Source organism: Lygodium microphyllum, chromosome 12 (assembly GCF_053477565.2).
Source record: "Lygodium microphyllum isolate KBCC chromosome 12, Lygodium_microphyllum_v1.1.10, whole genome shotgun sequence".
Taxonomy (NCBI): Eukaryota; Viridiplantae; Streptophyta; class Polypodiopsida; order Schizaeales; family Lygodiaceae; genus Lygodium; species Lygodium microphyllum.
In genome coordinates, this window is record NC_141146.1 from 28,409,739 (window position 1) to 28,430,079 (window position 20,341).

Genomic DNA, 20,341 nt, shown 5'->3' on the forward strand with positions numbered 1-20,341 from the left:
GAAAACTTATGGGAGGGGGGAAAAAAGGAAGAAGGCACTTATACGCATTTTACACGTAGTATGGCGGGGTGCTCTCTGCACGTTCTCTTCTCCATCACCACAATGCATGCAAAGTGGGAGGCAGGTTGGCCCTTTTTCTCTATCACGTTGCAATGCAAGCAAGCTCTCACACAGGCACAGACGCAAAAAGAAAGAAAAGAACACAGAGAGAGAGAGCGAGCGAGAGAGAGAGAGAGAGAGAGAGAGAGAGAGCGCTAGGCCTCGCTCTGCTTGGAGCTCATCATACTAGACCAGCATAATCATGGCTCCCCCTCTGCCTGCATAAAGTTTACTTACAAGCTACCTTTCTCTTGGCCCTTTTGGCCTCATCATTAAAAGCCTTTTCTCTGCTGCAGTTTTTGGCCATGGCTTCTTCCTCCAACAAAGCGCGATCGAACTCCCCTTTCCGCTTCTTCAAGTTATCGGCTTCTGCCTCCTCCTCCGCTAATTCCAATCAACAGCAGAGCAGTATCAACATCCCAAGCTTGAAGCAGGTCCTGGAGCCGGCCACGGCGCCTTCTTCTTCCTCCAATCAACTGCTTGGCTTCGGCTTGAAGGGCCATTCCCTCTTGCAGGGAAGGTCGTTCATGGCGGGAAGTAACAGCCATATCAAAGCTGGGAGAGGAGGAGGAGGAGCCTCTCCTTCGTCTTCTTCTATAGCTAAGATGGACAGATTTGGCAGCCAGGTTACCTCCGTCAATTCAAGTCCTTCAACCGATAACAAAATGGAATTTGCTAGGGGAAAGGAGTGCGTTTCTGTCACTGTTCGCTTCAGGCCATTGAGGTATCTCCTGAAGAGTAGCTTCGAAATTTAAGTTTCTCAGGACTGTATTTGCTTAAGAAAGTGATTTCTTACGAAGTATTTCATCCTTGCAAAGAAAAAACATGATGTAATGTGTATGAACTGGCGAGAAGAGCGGAATATATATAGGAGATTCACACCTATCCTGGAAGAGAGCTTTGGGCCTCTAATTCAAAGAGCAAGTCTGGAAGTTTGCTGTGAAGCAAAAAGATAAGCTTTGCCCATGATAACGTGGATACTGAAGCTTTTCCATTGTATCTGTGTTGCCTATCGTAATGCTGCGACATGACCAATTCGTATATTTTGGCATTACCGTTTTCAAGAGACAAAGCATCCACCTTAAAATGGAGACTTCATCTCTACTCTATGTTTTAAAGGAAGAAAGAGGTGAAAGGGCCACAGGAACACCAATTGAAAACGTTCCGTGCCATAAATTAAGCTACAAAAGTTTGGAAAGCAGGTTGAGGCTATCGAGGCATCCTGGTGTGACTGGATTTGAACTGTTGTATTTGCCTGCAATTCCTGCCCTGGACTTTTGCAACCTCTTGTTTGAGTATTACAGTCTAATCTCATCTTTTTCTTTCGTATGACAAGAAAGCATATGGCTTTTTTAAGTGCATTACTGCCGTTTTGAGCTTTTGGAATACTTTTGGGAGGCATAGTTTCCTTTTCTCTTTCCAAAAGGATCTCTTTACTAAACTATCTCTACTTCAGTGAGCGGGAAATGCAGAAAAGTGATGAAGCTGCATGGTATGCTGATGGAGATACCACAGTGCGATGTGAATACAATCAACAAACGGCATATGCCTTTGGTATTATCTCTAGCTTTCTAAGATCAGTACTACATTTGATGAAATGAGCTCAAGTGTTTTTTGTATTCAAAATATTTTTAGTTTTGTTACACCCAAAGTATGGAACAACCTTGCTTTTGGCAGATAAGGTATTTGGCCCTGCAACAAGCACTCGAGCTGTTTATGACGCAGCTGCAAGGCAGGTCATTCGAGGAGCAATGGAAGGGGTGAATGGTAACCATGTTTTAGGAAGTTAAAGCTTGCAATGCTCATAATTTTCAAGATTTGCAGCACTTTATACAAAATGCATGAAGAGTCTGCTAGCTTTTATAGGAAACTTTGTAAGCTTGGCTTCTGATATAGATAATATTACTGTGCTAGTTCTCACTTTTAAAATTTAAGTGGAAGACATAACTGGTTAAGCTCATCAGGATATATGTTACACAGGCACTGTATTTGCATATGGAGTGACTAGCAGTGGTAAAACACACACTATGCATGTAAGTATTGCACATTCTGCTTCATAACTATCAAAAAATTTCTGCTTTGCACGGTCATTAAAGTTTTTCTCATTGATGCATCTTATGGATATTGTTGTGAGATCTTTAAGCAATATGCTATCACAAGGATATATAGTACACAAAGAGCTGGAACTTAGTGTATATAGTTGCTGCTTGGTCAAGTATGAGGTCCAATTTAGGCTTTTTGTGGATCATGCTTCTTGATTTGTGACACTAACAATTTAGCTTCTCATATGGGTCTCTTTTTGAAGCTACAAGCGGTCAGAATCTTTTGCTTAATATCCTTAATGGTTCAGCTGGAATTGATTATGCATGCAGATGCATTGGTATAGGAAGAGGTCATGGTCCAACTAGACATAGAAAGCTAATAGTCATGTTAGTAGGTCATTTTGGCCATTGGATGACTAATGCCATGAGTAGTATTAGTCAAGGTGGGGTTGCACGTGGTGCTTAATTGAGCAGTATCTGAAGAGATTGCCCTGTCCCATTCTCCTTTATTGCTTGCTTTAGCACTTTATCCCAGGTCGAGTTCATTTGGATAATCTTGTCTCAAATGGAGATAAGATGGGTCTCACCCTTCCTAGTGGTGGAAAGATGATTGGTTAGTTATTGGCTGACCACCTATTTCATGTCTTTGAGAGTCATGAAAAATAACTTAGAAAGAGCTAAGGGAGCTTGGGTATTGTTTGGGTTGACATCAAGCTAGCATATTATACTCTGAAGTTTCTTATTAACTACATGAGAAAAGATTTGGTTGACTAGGAATGGCAGGGAATGCTTGTTCATTGAGGGATGATTACCAGACATCTTGGTTATCACATTGGCATAGAGATAGGGAGAAGTAAGTTATATTAACATCTACCAAAGGCCAAATAGACCCATGAGACCAAAATGCTGATTACAATTAATCCATGGTATGTCTCTGTAAAGAAATGGTAGGGTTTATGGGGTGGATCACAGAGTGTCTACAACAAACATTGTGACATAGAACTTAGAAACACAAATTGAATGAAATAATGAATCATGAACAATGTTGATACAATGGGACCTTAGGGTCTCGTGTCTCTAGGATGACAGTCTTGGGTGGAGTTACCATTCTTGCCATAGTAGATGCACCTAGTAGTTTGTGCTTCCTCCTTTGGAAAAGAAGCTGTAGCACCAATGATGTTGGGTTTGACTCATGCCTACGCTCACAGAGGAGCGTCGGTGATTCTCACTAGGACACTGGGGCACTTTTTACTCTCCTTATGAGTGGTTTTTTCCCCCAGCTTTATTCTCTTTTATTTTATGTGCCTATGTTACACAGTTTGGGCACTTGTTATGTTTTACACCTTTTGGGTGTGAACACACTTTAGCAACCCTAAGGTTTACGGGTTGTACTTTGTACTTGCACATTAAACTCTTTGATTATTGCATGGGAGTCGTGTCCTCACTCCAACACACTCTCTTCATTGTCAACTGTACTCTCAACTGAGTTCGATCTCCGTGCATCCTCTCACCTCTCACATTTGGTATCAAATCTAGCCCTCGGCTCAGCTCAGCCCATGGCTATCACTAGCCGAGCCACCACTCGCAGTGATAGCAGCTCCAGTCCCACTAGCCACATGTCAGCTCCAGGGCAGCACCTCTAGCTCAGCCACTTGCCAGCCCAGCAGCTGCCAGTCTGCTTGCCTAGCCATTCTGGCCAGCGCCGCCACCACAGGCAGCGTTTCTACTTCCCTGCCTGCTGCCCGTCTGACAAGCGCGCCACCAGTGCCCACCGCCTGGTTTGATCGCCACCAGTTCCCTGCGCAGCTGTTCCAAGTAGCGCCTCTGTCAGCACTCGCCACCTGGCCTGCTCGCCTCCAGTGCTAGTCTGATGCCCTTGCTCCCTGGTCAGTCGCCACCCGCCAATCTCTTCGACCACCTCAGCTCCTATCTAGCTCCAGATTGCCTATGCAGACAGCTGCCAGCTTAGCCATGTACACTCTGCTCCTCTTCCGCTAGGTCGGCCAGGTCTTTGCACCACTTGAATTAAAGGTACAAAGGGAAATTTTTTTCAAATTTTCAAATTTTTAATTCAGATTTGATCACTGCCTGGGTAGCATACCTCTGCTTGTGAGTGTCGGGGACACATTTATTGCAGAGATTTTGTGAATTTCAAGTAAGGAATTTGGGGCTTTTGATGTCAGCTCAGAGATTGGCAGATGTACATAAGTGATAGTCTGTAATAGATTGAATTTGTGCATTTTGGGACAAGAAATTTTGGGGCTTTTGCATTTTTTGTGCTGCTGAGCACTGTTTGTACCTTGGACAGCATGTACATCAGATAGTTTTTGATAGAGCGTGATTAGATTTGCTAATTACAGCAAGGTGTTTGCTGTAATTTCTGGAAATTCTCAGATTTCTAGGTTAGTCCAGCTTGAAGTATTGCTCGTGTTCTTTGATCAGTGGCATTTACCATGGCCAATTAGGGAGTTGATGTATTCACATGTGTCCAAGGCGGATAGGTTGGATGGCAATAACTATTCTCTATGGTTACTTTTAGATGAAAAATGTGCTGATTGCAAAGAATCTTTGGGATTATGTCAACAGTGAAGAAGTTCAGCCTAGAGTTGTGGCTCCTGCTACACCTCCTCTAGGAGGATGTGGACAAAGAGCCACTCAGTCTATTTAGCCTGCGCTAGCTCAACCACTTCCCCAGAGATTAGCAACACAAAAGGCATGGGACACACGGAATGCTCAAGCATTGTCGCTGATTGCATTGGTAGTTTAGTAGTCCATCATCCCACACATTCGGTCAGCAGCTTCTTCACGCGAAGCATGGCCGATCCTAGAGCATATGTTTGTTGGAAAAAATGACACACGCATCTCTTTCTTGAAGAAAGAGCTTGAGAATGTGAAGATGGATGAAGGTGATTCTATGCAGGATCATCTCAATAAAATTCAGGACTTGCATGAGCAGCTTATGAATGTAGATGAGTATTAGTATTACTCAGACATGTTGTTGATCTCTACTATGAATTCATTGCCACCCTCGTATTTAGCCTTTCATACGACCTTGAATGTCACTATGAGGATTTTCCCATAGCCACTTACTTTCCTTCAGTTGGTTAGTTTGCTCTTAGAGGAAGAGCAAACAAGAAAGAACAGTGGGGTGGATGTTATAGCCTCTGAGTAGGCTTTTATGGTAAGGCAGATGGGCAAGGGCAGCCAAGCTAAAAATGCTTCATAGAGCTTTGGGACTTCATGTACTTCACAGAGTAGCAAGAACCAAGGGAGTATGCAAGCCAAGAAGGTAAGTGCCACTATTGCAAGAAGCCAGGTCACTACATCACAAAACGTAGTAAGTGCATAGCCAAGGATAAGGAGTCAGGGATGTTTGTTTCTGATGCACCTTCCACTAGTATAGAGTCAGTGTCTTTTGTTTACAGACCACGACTATTGTTTCTACACATGCAGTTATGACTCTTCTTGGGCTGATAGAGTATTTAGCTCTACTGAGGATGCGAGCACATGATTCTTTGACAGTGGTGCTTCTAGGCATATTACATCTTGCAGGGATTTGCTTTCCTTTGTTATTGTAGCTCTTGTTGGCAAGTCTGTGCAGTGTGCCAACAATGCATCATATCCTATTAGAGGTATTGGGGAGATTGTGTTGATAGCTATTGATGGCTCTATTCCTTGTTTGTAGGATGCATTATTTGTGCCAGACGTAAAGAAGAATTTGTTGTCTATTTTTTCTTTGGCAAAGTGTAGTCTACAAGTCACGTTTGATGATGACAGATGTATGGTCAGAGATAAAGAACTCATGACTTTGGTTTTGATTGGCACTTTTATATCATGGGCTATATAAGCTAAATGCTTATTCAGTTGATCAGTTGGTCTATCTAGCATCTACTCTCACTCCTATATCACAGGTAGAGTTATGGCATGCTTGCATGGGGTATGATAACTATGGCAACTTCATGCTTATGCAGTATATACATATGCGTGATGACTTACCTCTTTTGGAGAGATCTCCTGAGCATCACATAGTTTTTGGATGGAAGCAATTATGTGTGCTTGCCATGTTTTGAATAGGTGCCCTACCAAGGCATTGAAGAATGTCAGGCCTTTTGAGGCTTGGAACAGTTGAAAACCTTCGGTTGGACATTTCCATACTTTTGGGTGTCTTTTCTATGCTCACATTTCCAAGGTAGTAAGAAAGACGCTAGACAACAAGGCCGTTAAATGCATTTTTGTGGGGTATAGCAGTGAGAGCAAAGTTTATAGATTGTATGACCCTGTCTCCAAGAAAGTATTTGTCAGTAGAAATGTGGTTTTTGATGAAAAATCAGAATTATCCCTTGTTGGTCTTGATACATATCAGGCTGCCAATGATGTATTTGAAGGGCTGCTGCCCATTTCTTTTGGTGATATAGGTGGAGCTTCAACAAGTGAACTTAATGTTCAGCCAACTGCTCCATTGGGTAATGCAGAAAATCAGCCTATGGTTGATCTGAATATTCAGCAAGATGCTGAATTTGAAGTGTAGTAGGAGCTTGTACACAGGAAGCTAGGCAGATGTCTAGATGGTGCTTGCAGACTATGAAAGATAGTCATTTGGATGCTTCTATGGCTGGTCGTACTAGAAGACAAGCTCATTTGCATGATGGTGCACACACAGTGGAGTTTGTTATGGCAGCACATACACTTGATGATTAGGAGTCTAAATGTTTTGAGGATACACAACATAGTGTGCATTGGATGGCAGCAATGCAAGCTAAGTTTGATTCTATCATAAAGAATCAAACATGGGATTTAGTGACCTTGCCTCTTCGGAAGAAAGCCATTGATATAAAGTGGGTCTATAAGTTGAAAAGGAATGCAGATGGATCCATTAACAAATACAACGCCAGGCTTGTGGCCAAAGGCTACGCACAAACGAAAGGCATTGACTATGAGGTGGCATTTGCTCCTACATCCTGCGCATGACTACCATCCGTTTTTTTTTTTTTTTGCAAACAAAGTGTGGCTAATTATATTACTTCAGAAAAACCTTGAATACAAAGAAGTGCTCCTGCTCAATAGACTAGCTGGAGCTGATACAAAGTCACAAAAATATCAAATATACAGGCCTCTCAGGGCGATCTAGGGGGGGATGGGGGCAAGAAGCCATGGGGGGGGGGGGTGTATCACCATTTGAGGCTGCTTGCGTGCCAAGTAAAACCTTGAATACAAAGAAGTGCTCCTGCTCAACAGACTAGTTGGAATTGATACAAAGTCACAAAAATATCAAATATATAGGCCTCTCAGGGCGATCTAGGGGGGGATGAGGGCAAGAAGCCATGGGGGGGGGGATGTATCGCCATTTCAGGCTGCCTGCGTGCCAAGTGCGCATGAAGTGAAGACGGAGCTCCTGACGAGCTCGAGACTTGCCCTACACCTGGTTCCATCGGCCATGAAGGGAGTGGGTGATGGAGGTCTAGAGCTCTACCAAAGTCGCTTGTACAAAAAGTCTCTCTTCTCCAAAAACCTCCTGACACCGTGCCTTCCAGATATGCCATCCAGTGAGACTCGCTACGATCTCCCATACCTCAGAGTGGTCTACTGTGGGCTCCAGTACCTAGCGGATGGGTAGAGCCTCCAAGATGGCTACTGCGCACGACCCAGCCTCAATAAAGAAGATCGTATCCTGCATCCCAACCTCATATAGAAGGTGATGACCCTGACTGACGGCTTGCCAGCAGAAAGCTCCCCATGAGATACATCCAAGGGTGGGGGCTATGTGGCGGAGGATGTGGCATGCTCCTCTCCATACTAACTGCGCCGCCTCACATGACCAGAGGCAGTGCTTTGGAGTTTTCAGAAGCTGCTGTGTACAGCGTTTACATCCTCCATCCTTTTACATCTGGGCTAACCAACTCCCTACCGCCAGGTCTCCATGTGCCACCAGCCATACGAAATACGATACCCTCCTCGGCCTCTAGCTGTCCCATAGGCGGCACCAGAAAGTCCATCGGAAAGCATCCGTGATGCTGTGCTCTGCCCACTACTTGCTACGTGACAGTGCCCAGTCCATGTCCTCATGTATCAGCACGTGTCTGCCAATCCTGGCTGTGTACTCCAAGAACCTCAATGGCTTCTTGGCGACTGTAGTGGCCGGCCATAGCCACTCTCTTGGATCCCACTCCAGCTCATCAAGTGGTCTGCCCTCCCAAATCCAGAGGTGCCACTCTTGGAGCTCCTCCAAGAAAACATAGGGGTCCAATTGCCATGGCTTCCCTTTGTCAGAGTGCAGCGGTGCGGAAGCGTAGGACTGAGAGAGAGAGAACGCAGAGAGAGAAGAGAGAGAAAGAGACAGTGGAAGATGAAAATCTGCTGTATAAAGTGTGCTGAATACAAAGATATGCAGATATATACACGGGCGCAGTGCGCTGGACTGCGTGTCTCCACCTCGACGATGCAACCTGTTGTTCACCTCGAAGTTCGCTGCAGTCTGCACTATCTCCTGTCTGAAATCTGTGAATAGAGACGGAATCTGCGCGTCATCGGTCTGTAATCTGCGAGCAGAGAAGTGTGGGAGACTGCTGGGGATGTCGGCTATTTATAGCTAGAATCTGCCAAAAAACAGGGCGCAGAAAAATATCCTGTCGGCTGCATTAAATGCAGCCGACTGATTGCACTGGTCGGACTGCCACGTGGCAGTCCAACTGTGCAGTCCGACTGCCTGTCCGATTGCACACTGCACTCCTGCTGCAGTCCTGCCCAGCCTGGCTATGATCTCTAATACCCCCTCTCAGAGCCGGGGCACGGCAGAAGCCTGAGGGATCTGGAATGTCTCCGAAGTAGAGCCTGGGGAAGTGCCTTCGTAAATAAATCCGCAAGATTGTCCTCCGTCTTGCAGTACTCCACAGTGATGGTCTCATCCAGAAGCTTCTCTCTGATGAAGTGGTACTGGATCTCGATGTGCTTCGTCCGGGCATGAAAAACAGGGTTTCATGCCAAGGCAATGCAACTCTCATTGTCACATTGCAGCAAAGTAGGACGAGTCTGGGGGCACCCAAGCTCCTCCAATAATCGCCGAAGCCACACAGCCTCACATGTGGTGGAAGACGCGGCCCGATACTCCGCCTCAGTAGATGAAAGGGCTACCATGGGCTGCTTCTTGCTACTCCATGAAATAACACCTGCCCCCAAGGTAAAACAGTAACCTGTAGTAGACCGCCTGTGGTCCACATCACCGGCCCAATCCGAGTCGCTCCAACCTGCAAGTACCAGATCTGAACCATCTGTCCCTGCGGGGTAATGAATCCCTAAATCAGACGTCCCCCTCAAATACCGAAGTATCCTCTGAGCAGCCTGCCAATGCACCGTCTTAGGTTCACTCGTGAACCCTGCCAAGAGCCCAACAGCAAAACAAAGATCAACCCTAGTATTGAGAAGCCAAATCAAGGACCCAATCAACTGACGATAGCGGGAAGCATCCGCCAAAGGAGAAGCTGAATGGGAAGTGGCCTTCTAGTTCGGATCCATAGGAGTAGAAAGGGCCCGACAATCCTCCATCTCAAAAGACACCAAGAGCTCCTGTACATATCTCTGTTGAGAGATAAAGATCCCCCTCTGAGACCTGATAAATCTCATGGCCCAAAAAGAAATGGAGTAGACCCAAGTCCGTCATCTCGAACGTCCGATGTAAAGCTGACTTCGTCTCTTGGACTTGCTGTGCATCATCACCTGTGACAATCAAATAATCAACATATAAGACAAAAAGCACACAACCATCCTCGGAAGTGTGAACATAAAGCTGCGGATCGGCCTTGGAATGCCGATATCCCAACTGAGACCGGAGGAACAAATCAATCTTCTCGTTCCATGCACGTGGAGCCTGCTTGAGGCCATACAAGGCCTTCTTCAACCTATAGACTTTCCCATCTGAAGATCCAAAACCAGGAGGCTGCTCAACATAGATCTCCTCCTTCAAATCACCATTAAGGAAGGCCGACTTCACATCCAACTGGTAAACAGGCCATCTCCTATGGCCAGCCAAGGCAAGAACAGCTCTAATGGTCGCCATACGAGCTGTGGGGGCAAAAGTATCATGACTATCAATCCCTGGGCGCTGTGCAAAACCTTTAGCAACAAGGCGAGCCTTGTGCTTATCCAAAGAATCGTCGCTAAGGTATTTGGTCTTGAAGACCCACTTGACGCCAATCACCTTCTTATTCGGGGGGCGGGACACGAGTGACCAAGTGCCATTCCTCTCAATAGCCTCCAACTGAGCTTCCATAGCTTTCTTCCATGGTGCGGACTGTAAAGCCTCCTTCACGGAGGTGGGCTCTCGATCCTATATAACACGGGTCATCAAACAATAGTTAGAGCAAACAAGCTCCGTAGAATGTGCCTGGTGCCGCCGTGACCGCCGCGGACCATCCTGCAGTCTCCACTCCTCAGGAACCCCCTCGATCCCTGAATCACGGAGTGTGTCATGGGCCCAGCGAGGAGGAGGCCGAACCTCCCCTCGTCTCTCTCCATCAGCAGAAGACTTTGGAATATCCACCGGTGGTAACTCCTCAGGGGTGACCGGTGGAACAGTAGACTCTGTGTCAGAAACAGAATCATAATCAAAAGGCACGGGCTCCAGTGGAACTGTAGAAGGAGCCCAACTCTCCCCTGGATCTCCAAGAACGGGATGCTCCTCACCCGTTAAGATAGCCAGAACCTCCACAAACCGCACATCGCAGCTAGTGTACACATCCCGCTTGACGGGATCATACAATCGGTAGCCTTGGGACTGGGAGCTGTAGCCAACAAATACCTGTCTTCGGAAAGCTGCTTCAAATTTATCACGGTGAGCCTTGGGAATGTGAACATAGGCATCACACCCAAAGACCCGAAAGTAAGAAACATCTGGCTTCGTCCCAAAGTAAGCCTCAAACGGGGTCATCCCTTCCACGGTCGAAGTAGGGGGTCGATTAAGGATGTGGACTGCAGTAGCCACAGCCTCGGCCCACAGAATCTGAGGGGTCTGTCGGTGCTCCATCATGGTGCGCGCCATCTCGATCACACTGCGGTTCTTCCGTTCAAGAATGCCATTTTCTTGAGGAGTGTTGGTATTGGCAAACTCTTGGTGAATTCCTTTATCTGCACAAAACCGAGCAAACTCATTAGAAACAAATTCACCGCCCTTGTCGAATCGCAAGGTTTTCAACTTCCGGCCCGATCGGTTCTCCTCAAAGAGAAGCCAATCCTTGAAGTGTGAGAAAGCTTTTGACTTTAATGCCAAAAAATAGGCCCATGTCATCCTGCTGTAGTCATCTACGATCAGCATGAAGTACGAGCTCCCGCGCAAGGACTCATTCCTCATAGGGCCACATAGATCCGTAGATACAAGCTCCATCGGTGAAGTAGACCGCCGCGAAGCTGTGTGGGGAATGGCATCCCTATGCTGTTTTCCCCGAATGCAGGAGACACATGGCTGCTGGCTCACCACTATATCCGGCAACCCTCGAACAAGCTGGCCACGTGATGCCCTCCGAAGATAATCATAGTTCAGGTGACCAAACCGTGCATGCCATAACTCTGACTGTGACTGAGAGGTAAGAAGAAGAGTAGAGAGGGCGGTGGAAGACTTCAGTTTATAAATGCCGTTCTTCTCATATCCGAATGATAGAACCTTCCTCGATCCACGATCAAGGACTCGCACCGTAGTACTGTCAAACTCCACCAAAAGGCCAAGGGAGCAAATCTTATGAACTGACAGGAGATGGTACCCTAAGCCTGGTACATGCAAAACCTGGGAGGTATGGGTACCACCTCGTCCATCTGGAATAAGCTGCATCTTACCCCGACCAGCAATAGATACTGAAGAGCTATCTCCAATGAGAATCTGCCCACGCGAGGGTCGCAACTGGGCAACACCATCTGATGAAGGAGTCATGTGCCGGGAGGCACCACTATCAACGATCCACTCTCGAGCCTGGGGAGCCGTCATCGCAGCATCAGAAGCATTCGGTGAAGCGTCCTCAATGACAGCTAGATGAAGAAATGCAGCTAATGAGGGTGCAGCCACCGCTCCAAAATCCTTGGTGTCCTTCTTGTTGGTGTCCTTCTTGTCTTTGTCAGGGCAATCCTTCTTCCAATGGCCAGTCTTTCCACAAATATGGCATGTGGAGTCTTTGTCCTTGTCCTTCTCCTTGTCCTTCTTGGACTTGTTATCCCCCTTCTTCTTCTTTTGGTCCTTCCCCTTCTTCTGAGAGGCTTGACCTGTCAGCGCCTCCGACTTGGAAGCATTCTGTCCCTTTAACTGTTCCTCTTGGTCCAAGACTATAGGAACCAACTCTTCCCACCGAAGAGTAGACTCTTGCCCCGAAGCAATAAGGGTAGAGTAAAATGTACCGAATCGTGGCGGCAACTGGGACAATAGTGTGATCGCCATGTCTTCGGAGGAAATCGGCTTCCCCGCATTCTGAACCTGCATCTGAAGCTGCCTTAGCTTGTTAATGTGCTCCCGCAGCGAAGAAGACTTGTTTACGGACAAGGTCCGCATCTGTACCTCCAAAGAAACTCGCTTCATAAGGGTCATCCGATTGTACATCTGATCAAGCTCCAGCCATATCTCCCGAGCCACCGTCAAGTGCTCGATGTGAGCGATCACGGTTGTAGTACATGATAGAAAGAGAAAGGAACGAATCCTAGCATTCAGTTTGTCCCAATGAGACTGAGCCTTGGCCAACTCCTCACGAGCATCGGAAGCGAGTTTGGACTCATCTCTTACCGAGGGCCAGTCAATCTCCTCCTGTACCAGCTCCGCCAAATCATAGGACTCAAGGATGGCCAACATCATGATGCGCCAAATGCGGTAGTTGTCGCCGTCGAGCTTCTGATCTGCAGGAAGAGCCGGTAAGACAGGCACCTTCCGGTCCATAATCGACTGGAACTCCAAGTTAATCTCTGTAGACATCTTCACCTGTAATGCCTTCACAAACGCAAAAGCAGCCCCCTTTGACTGTGAAAACTCAGCCTGCTAAGGCTCTTCCGCGTCCTGAAACTTCTTCACCCGCTGGAGGCGATGAAAAAGCAAAACCTGCACTTGTAGGCTGAAAACTCAAACTTCCTCCACGTCAAACAGCAGTAAGCAGCAGCAAATCCACCACCTGGACTCCTTTCCTGTGCGCCCACACTTGCTTCAGCCTTGTTTCAAGGCGCAGCCCTCCTGTCTGCCCTTAAACGCAAAAAACGCAAATTTGTGTCGCGATGGAAACTCCTCTTCAGGTTGATTCTGTGCTCAGTCAGCCCTCTAACACTGCTCTGATACCATGTCAGAGTGCAGCGGTGCGGAATCGTAGGACTGAGAGAGAGAGAACGCAGAGAGAGAAGAGAGAGAAAGAGACAGTGGAAGATGAAGATCTGCTGTATAAAGTGTGCTGAATACAAAGATATGCAGATATATACACGGGCGCAGTGCGCTGGACTGCGTGTCTCCACCTCGACTATGCAACCTGCTGTTCACCTCGAAGTCCGCTGCAGTCTGCACTGTCTCCTGTCTGAAATCTGCGAACAGAGACGGAATCTGCGCGTGTCACCGGTCTGTAATCTGTGAGCAGAGAAGTGTGGGAGACTGCTGGGGATGTCGGCTATTTATAGCCAGAATCTGCCAAAAAACAGGGCGCAGAAAAATATCTTGTATGTAGCCGACTGACTGCACTGGTCGGACTGCCACGTGGCAGTCTGACTGTGCAGTCCGACTGCCTGTCCGACTGCACACTGCACTCCTGCTGCACTCCTGCTGCACTCCTGCTGCACTCCTGCCCAGCCTGGCTATGATCTCTAACACCCTTGAAGGCCCACCACCCGAATTCTCCTCCACGAAAGGACAGCTATCCCCTCATCGACTACCATCTGGTATATGGTTGCTTTGGCTGCCCATCATGGTTGAACTGTGCACCAGCTTGATATTAATATTGCATTTTTTTATGGGGAGCTTTAAGAAGTGTATGTACAACAGCCCATTGGTTTTGCACTTGTGGAATCCGAACACTCGGTATGCAAGCTGAAAAAGGCTTTATATGGTTTGAAGCAAGCTCCCCAAGCTTGGTATGCGAAAATTAATGTCTTTTTACTCAGCCAAGGGTTCATTAATAGCTCTTCAGAGTCTACACTTTACATATGTAAAGAGGGGGGATCCTTGTGTCGAGAAACCCTTCACTTGCAGTTTACGTTTTGTGTTTTGTGTTTAGGGTTTTACAGTGGACAGCCCCAAAAAGGGGTTGGGCACCCACAATGGGGCACCACCATAGACAGCTGGTGCCCTCCTTCCGGGCGCCACTCTAGATAGTCTCTTGCCTATTTATAGGCTGCCTTTGTCACTTATTCTTCACGGCTGATTCATTCAGTCCGTCATCTCTTTTTTCTCTCTAGCCTCTCCACTGCCCTCACACCCCTTCAGAAGGACATTGTGGTTCATGGTTCATGGTTGTCTTCATCATCTTCCTTGTGCTACGGCACCCTTGTTCCCTTGTATCACATTCACTCCATGATTCAGATCATTATCATTCCTTTCATCAGAGTTTCTTCTCTCTTCTCTTCTCTTCTCAGTGTTTGCCGAGTTCACTCTCTGTGTTCCTCCCCGCAAACCCTACTATCTCGCTAGTACGTCGTTTTTTGACATGGTATTAGAGCCAGATTTGCTCAAATAGCAGCAAAGATCCTCCACTCCAGTGAAGGCAAAGAACGGTGGCGGGCTCGGCATCCACTTCTCTTCTTCTTCTGCTGCATCAACACCTTACCTGGCGGCTACTCTCCCTTGCACCTACTGTTTTCAGCTTGCATTTCAGCCTAGTGATAGCCGGTGGCTCCTCCTTGCTATTGGCGACTCAGCCAGTCTGCTAATGGCTGTTCTTTGCAACCCAGTGGCTCTTTCCAATCTGCTAGAACTTGCGTTTCTAGTTGGCAGCTCCTCCTTCTCAGCCGGTAGCTCCTTCCTTCAGCTGATGGCTCCACCATATTGTTGTACCCTGCGTTTTTCTGCTGGTAGTTTTGTCCAGTCCGCTGGTGGCTCAACCTGGTCTGTTGGCGGTACTTCCTAACTATTGACGGCATTCCAACACCTACTTCTGTTGCTGAAAGCTGTGTGCAGCTAGCGGCTCTTCCAAGTCAGCCGACAACTACTCTTGATTGTTGGCTGCAACCTCTTACTATTGGTAGCATCCTCCTCCCACTGGCAGTTCATTTCCAGCCCTTCCACTACCCTCCCACCCCTTGAGGCAGACATTGTGGTTTGTGCTTTCGTGTTGATAAACACAGGATCTAGAGCATGGCAGAAGCTATGGAAGATGGAAGATGAATGTACAACTCATGATGACATAGACTTAAATAGACTAACTGTTACACAAGTGAATTAGGTTCCAAGATAGATTAGCTTGGACTCATAAACACACTCTTGTGTAAGATGGACAATGACACTGACAATGACTCAAACTGATAGTTCCATTTCCTTGTTATGAGTGTCAACCAAGTACATGCCTTTATAGCTTTTTGGATAGTACCATTCTCCTCACTATGCATATGGGATTCAGAACATCTCTTCCTAGAGCATATATCATTTTTCTATCTTCCATACAAAGCCACTTATGGGCCAGCCTCTTTTACGTCCAACCTCTATGGGAATACATTCAGTCTCTATGGGCATACATCATTTGATTTCTCAACATCCCCCGTCAAATGATGAGTCTCTACCCTTGTTGGCTTTTTCCCCCCCTACATGATGACATGGCCCATGAGACTAGCTCTTTGGCAACCTAGTTAAGTTAAGGCTTGAAACTTTACATTTTTGGTAGGGTGTTTTCAACATCCACAATGGGAAACAAGATCTACTAAGGGAGATTTGTTGTTGTCAGTAGCGGAAATTTCTTTATCTTTTTCATGTTTCTTTGGCATCCTTTGCTTTTCTCGATCTTCTAGGTGTCTTTGATCTTCTTGGACTCCTTCTTGATCTTCATGCTCTTCATCTTTGACTTGTTCTTCATTATCTTGTGCTCTGGTCTTCTTTGTGAGGTCCTTTTGATCTTCTTTCTTAGTGAGTTTGAGATGGGTACAATGGCTGCATGTGAGGTAGCTTGGTTGCATAAGCTACTTTATGATATGCATCAGCCTACAGATGGGCCAGTTGTCATTTATTGTGACAACATGAGCAGTATACACTTGGCAAATAACCCAGTCTATCATGCTAGAACAAAGCACATTGAGGTGCATTATCACTATGTGCGGGAGAGGGTTTTACTAGGTCTTATTGATCTAGTTTATGTCAGCACAGAGGATCAGGTAGCTGACATATTTACGAAGGCATTGGGCGCAGAGAAGCTGCGCAAGTTCAGAGACCTGCTTGGTGTGCAGGAATTGGGATTGAGCTCGAGGGGGAGTGTTGAGATATCGAGCTCCACTCGTGATATGCCAGGGTGACCGTTGTGCATTTATGTCACCGACTTGTCAGTTGCAGATGCGGTTGGTACACCCCCATGAATAATAGCTACATGATAGCTATCCTTATCTACTCTAGTTCATGGCTCAGTTAGTATACCACCTTAGTTATTTGAGTTTGGTTTGAGACCCATATATAGGGTTCTTCTATTTCTTTGTATTAGAGTTCTTTTGGCTTACACAACTAAGAAGAGGAAAACTGTTTTTCAGCCTCCACCTTTGTGTGTATTCCCCCATTGTGCAAGCAAGAAAGCTACAAGTGAGACTCCTTCCTTCTCTCCCACAATCTTATAGGTGGAGGCCTTTTATCTTCTTCTTCTACCCTTGGATGGGGTGGCTTCCTTCCAACGGTCATCTCACCTATTGATACTTGGGATCTTGAGGATCTACCTAGATTGGGGCCCTTGGGTCTTGAGTAGCGACTGGGTGGCTAGAGGCTGTCGTATTCCTTCCAGTATGAAGTCACGGAGCTAGTGGCTTCTCTCCTGAGGTTGAGTTTCGGGTTCTATAGCTCATCTAGTCTAATGACTATCCTCAAAGATATCCTTTCAAGTGGTATTCTTAGATTACAGGGCGGATCTTCTTCGTCCCTTGGTCAGCATGGAGCCAACTCCCGAGTTTGAGTATGGGCATATCCTTATGGTTCTCGGCACCACATAAAGTCTGACATTTCTCTTATGCATTGTATGTTTTCATAAACTTTGTACTAGGGCGCTTGGGCAAGTGAACAATTTCCCTACGAGGGACATTGTCGAAGTGGCACCTATTGCATGAGCATTCTTCAGCTTGTAGCATTGCATCTCTACTTCACTATTCTCTTGTTCCCCTTTTTGGGCCTGAGAGGGGGTGTTGAGAAACCCTTCACCTGTAGTTTGCGTTTTGCGTTTTGCATTTAGAGTTTCAAAGTGGACAGTCCCAAAGTGGGGTTGGGCACCCACAGTGGGGCACTACCATAGACAGCTAGTGCTCTCCCTCTGGGCGCCACCCTAGACAATCTCTTGCCTATTTATAGGCTGCCTCTGTCACTCATTCTTCACGGTTGATTCATTTAGTTTGCCACCTCTTCTCTCCAGCCTCTGCACTGCCCTCACACCCCTTCAGGAGGACATTGCGGTTCGTGGTTCGTGGCTATCTTCATCATCTTCCTTGTGCTACGGCACCCTTGTTCCCTTGTATCACATTCACTCCATGATTCAAATCTTCATCATTCCATTCGTCAGAGTTTCTCTCTCTTCTCTTCTCTTCTCAGTGTTTGTCGAGTTCACTCTGTGTTCCTCCTTGTAAACCCTAGTGTCTTGCTGTATGTCGTTTGTTGACACCTTGCTGGTCATATGTCTTTATGTCGTTGATCTTTTGCTCACAGGGACACATGTTGATCAGATTTTAGCATTAAAACAAAGTTTGCAACAAACTTTTAAGACATCAGACTTAGGGCCTTTGCACTGTTATTTGGACATTCAGTTCATTCATGATGCTAGAGGCATTGGATTGCCATAGTTTAGGTACATTGGAACACAAGACCACACATTCAGTTTGTAGTTTCAGTCCTGAGCAGATATGTGCACAAGCCACGCATGTCACATTGGCAAGGTGTGAAGCGTGTTTTTCGTTACTTGCATGATACTAGGACTCTTGGATTGCTTTATGCCAAGGGGGGACCATTGCAACTACATGCTTACAGTGATTCAGATTGGGCTGGTGATTTTGATTCATGTCAAGCTAAATACAAGGCAACTTTCACTACCACAGTTGAATGTGTATGGCTCAGACGTTTATTGGCTGATTTAGATGTACTTGTCACGGAGTCTACTCCTTTGTTTACTGACAATCAGAGTGCCATTGCAGTGGCATGGAACCCAGTGTTTCATGCATGCATGAAACACATAGAGATCCACTATTACTTAGTCACAGAGAGGCTACATGTAGGTGATATTAGCCTTGTTTACTATCCTACCACTAGTAATGTGGCAAACATCTTTACCAAAGCTCTTCCTTGTGACAAATTTGAAGCATTCCACAATGCTTTAAATTTGATCTCCTTTGGTGTATGATCCTTGTATATTGATCACTCTTCACTCTAGGGGGGTTTGTTGGGTTTGACTCATGCTTACGCTTACAAAGGAGTATCAGTGATCCTCAGTAGGAAACTGGGGCACTTTTTACTCTCCTTATGAGAGGTTCTTTTCCCCAGCTTTATTCTCTTTTATTTCATGTGCCTATGTTATACAGTTTGGAGACTTATCATGTTTTACACCTTTGGGGTGTGAACAGACTTCAACAACCCTAAGGTTTAAGGGTTGCACTTTGTACTTGCACATTACACTCTTTGATTATTGCATTGGGAGTCGTGTCTTGTTCATTGTCAACTGTAGTCTCAGCTGAGCTTCAATCGCTGTGCATCCTCTCATCTCTTACAAATAAGAGAGAGAGAGAGAGAGAGAGAGAGAGAGAGAGAGAGAGAGAGAGAGAGAGAGAGAGAGAGAGAGAGAGAGAGAGAGAGAGAGAGAGAGAGAGAGAGAGAGAGAGAGAGAGAGAGAGAGAGAGAGAGAGAGAGAGAGAGAGAGAGAGAGAGAGAGAGAGAGAGACTTCTGCTGTGGCGACCTGACATCGTGCGCGGTCTCTGACGCCCCGTCGCCTGCTTCGGACGCCCTTCGCGACGCCCTGCCCTGTCGCCCTTCGCTGCACCCTGCGCGCCGCCCTGCCCCGTTGCCCTTCGTTGCCCCCTGCGCGTCTGCGGCAGCCTCTGACGACCCGTCGCCCTTCGTCGCCCCCTGCGCGCCGCCCTGCCCTGCGTGTCGCCCTGTGTCCCGTTGCCCTTTGTTGCCCCCTGCGCGTCTGCGGCAGCCTCTGACGACCCGTCACCCTTCATCGCCCTTCGTCGCCCCCTGCGCGCCGCCCTGCCCTGCGTGTCGCCCTGCCATGCCCTGGGCGCTGCCCTGCCTTGCGCATCGCCTGGCCCCTTACCTCGGGGCAGCGCAGGTTCGACTGGACCCTGCGTGAAGCTGGACCCTGCAAAACGACCCTGCGCAGGATCGACCTGACCTAACCTGTGTACTCCTGTACACAGAGAGAGAGAGAGAGAGAGAGAGAGAGAGAGAGAGAGAGAGAGAGAGAGAGAGAGAGAGAGAGAGAGAGAGAGAGAGAGAGAGAGAGAGAGAGCGAGAGAGAGAGAGCGAGACGCCTGAACGAGTGCACGCCTGTTTGCCTGTGGTCCCCTGCTTTACGTCCGCGTGCAGAGCTAAGGCAGCCGAGAGCGAGAGAGAGAGGACCGCCTAGACCTGCGCGCCGCCTGGAGACCCATCTGACGACTGCCGCTTGACGACTTCTTCAGAGAGAAGACAGCAGTATGGCTGGCCTGGATATGGATTTTCTAGACCGGACGGTGGCAGCCCTTGGCCCTGATTCCGATGCAGATGAGCCGGAGGATATGGTGCCGTGCACGGAGGAGATGCCTCCGGGTTCTGAACTGCCGCCTGCGGGCAAACGCTCCAAGCATACTTCTGACGAGCCAATGGGTCCTCAGGAACGTTCCTATGCGCAGGTTGCCTCTGATCCTGTGGATTCGCAGGAGATTGACTGGGAGCATTTGCTGGACTTTGCCAATACTCTGCTTGGAGATTATGTCCAGCATAATAATGAAACTTTTTCTGACGCGGGAACTGATGACGTGCTGGAAGCCACGGTGGACCCGAAATCTGTCTTGCGGTCCTTCTCGGTGTTTTATGACCGTGCCGTTATACTTTTCTTCA

At 47.2% G+C, this 20,341-nt stretch overlaps 1 protein-coding gene across 3 annotated transcripts in view; it reads left to right on the top strand.

Annotated features, from left to right (window-relative positions):
• The window catches only part of LOC148027580 (kinesin-like protein KIN-7K, chloroplastic), a 98,832-nt gene continuing 78,491 nt past the window's right edge, over positions 1-20,341 (top strand). For all 3 annotated transcript variants that reach the window (XR_015692609.1, XM_087689298.1, XM_087689299.1), the window contains exons 1-5: positions 1-124; positions 396-823; positions 1,556-1,653; positions 1,777-1,866; positions 2,080-2,132. Coding sequence is in view for 2 of the 3 variants with exons in the window: in XM_087689298.1 (XP_087545424.1) it covers positions 107-124; positions 396-823; positions 1,556-1,653; positions 1,777-1,866; positions 2,080-2,132 (687 nt within the window). In the remaining variant the exon portion in view is untranslated. The remainder of the gene's footprint in view (positions 125-395; positions 824-1,555; positions 1,654-1,776; positions 1,867-2,079; positions 2,133-20,341) is intronic.